A 601-nucleotide genomic window follows, 5' to 3' on the forward strand; every position below is an offset into this window, starting at 1 on the left:
AGCGTTTGAGGCTGCGCTGCCTCTCAAGTCAGGCGTGGGATGCTGTCCTTAGGGGGGTTGGCAGGCCCCTGCCCTCGTCGGCATGGAAGGAGCTAGGGGCTATCCTGCCTGGCTCATGTCCTCCTCTTGTTTTTGGGAGTGGGTTTGGCGAGGGGCACTCGCTGCCACTTGAACTCTGTCCGGGTGACACTGACACCCTGGGGATCCTGACTGTGGCTGGCTCGGGTGTACCTGCTTCCCTGGGCAGGGCCATGAGTCTGGTACTGGGAGAGGAGAGCGGGAACCCAGTTGGAGGAGCACCGCTTCACCTGGCAGCACTGCTCCCCCAGGGCATGTCAGAGACGTTCGAGACCTTGCACAACCTGGTGCACAAGGGCGTTAAGGTGGTGATGGACATCCCCTATGAGCTGTGGAACGAGACCTCTGCTGAGGTGGCTGACCTCAAGAAGCAGGTACCTTGGTCTGATGGGATCGGCCCTTGGCAGCTGCTGTGACCTTGGGGAGTGGAGCGGAGCGCAGAGCGAGGGAGGGTCGAGGGGTGCGCTGCCTGGAACGCGGGTCGGGGCAGGCCAGCTGCAGATGGCTGGAGCTGGGGTCCGCT

The 601-nt window shown here is 63.2% G+C and overlaps 1 protein-coding gene across 1 annotated transcript in view; it reads left to right on the top strand.

The window, feature by feature from the left end:
- Nucleotides 1–601, top strand: part of CNPY3 (canopy FGF signaling regulator 3) — a gene marked incomplete at both ends in the record, with an annotated part of 1,925 nt that overhangs the window by 785 nt on the left and 539 nt on the right. The window contains one exon of the mRNA XM_010145193.1: nucleotides 330–482. Within this exon, the coding sequence (XP_010143495.1) occupies nucleotides 330–482 (153 nt within the window). The remainder of the gene's footprint in view (nucleotides 1–329; nucleotides 483–601) is intronic.

This window comes from Buceros rhinoceros, unplaced genomic scaffold (assembly GCF_000710305.1).
Source record: "Buceros rhinoceros silvestris isolate BGI_N320 unplaced genomic scaffold, ASM71030v1 scaffold37421, whole genome shotgun sequence".
Lineage (NCBI taxonomy): Eukaryota > Metazoa > Chordata > Aves > Bucerotiformes > Bucerotidae > Buceros > Buceros rhinoceros.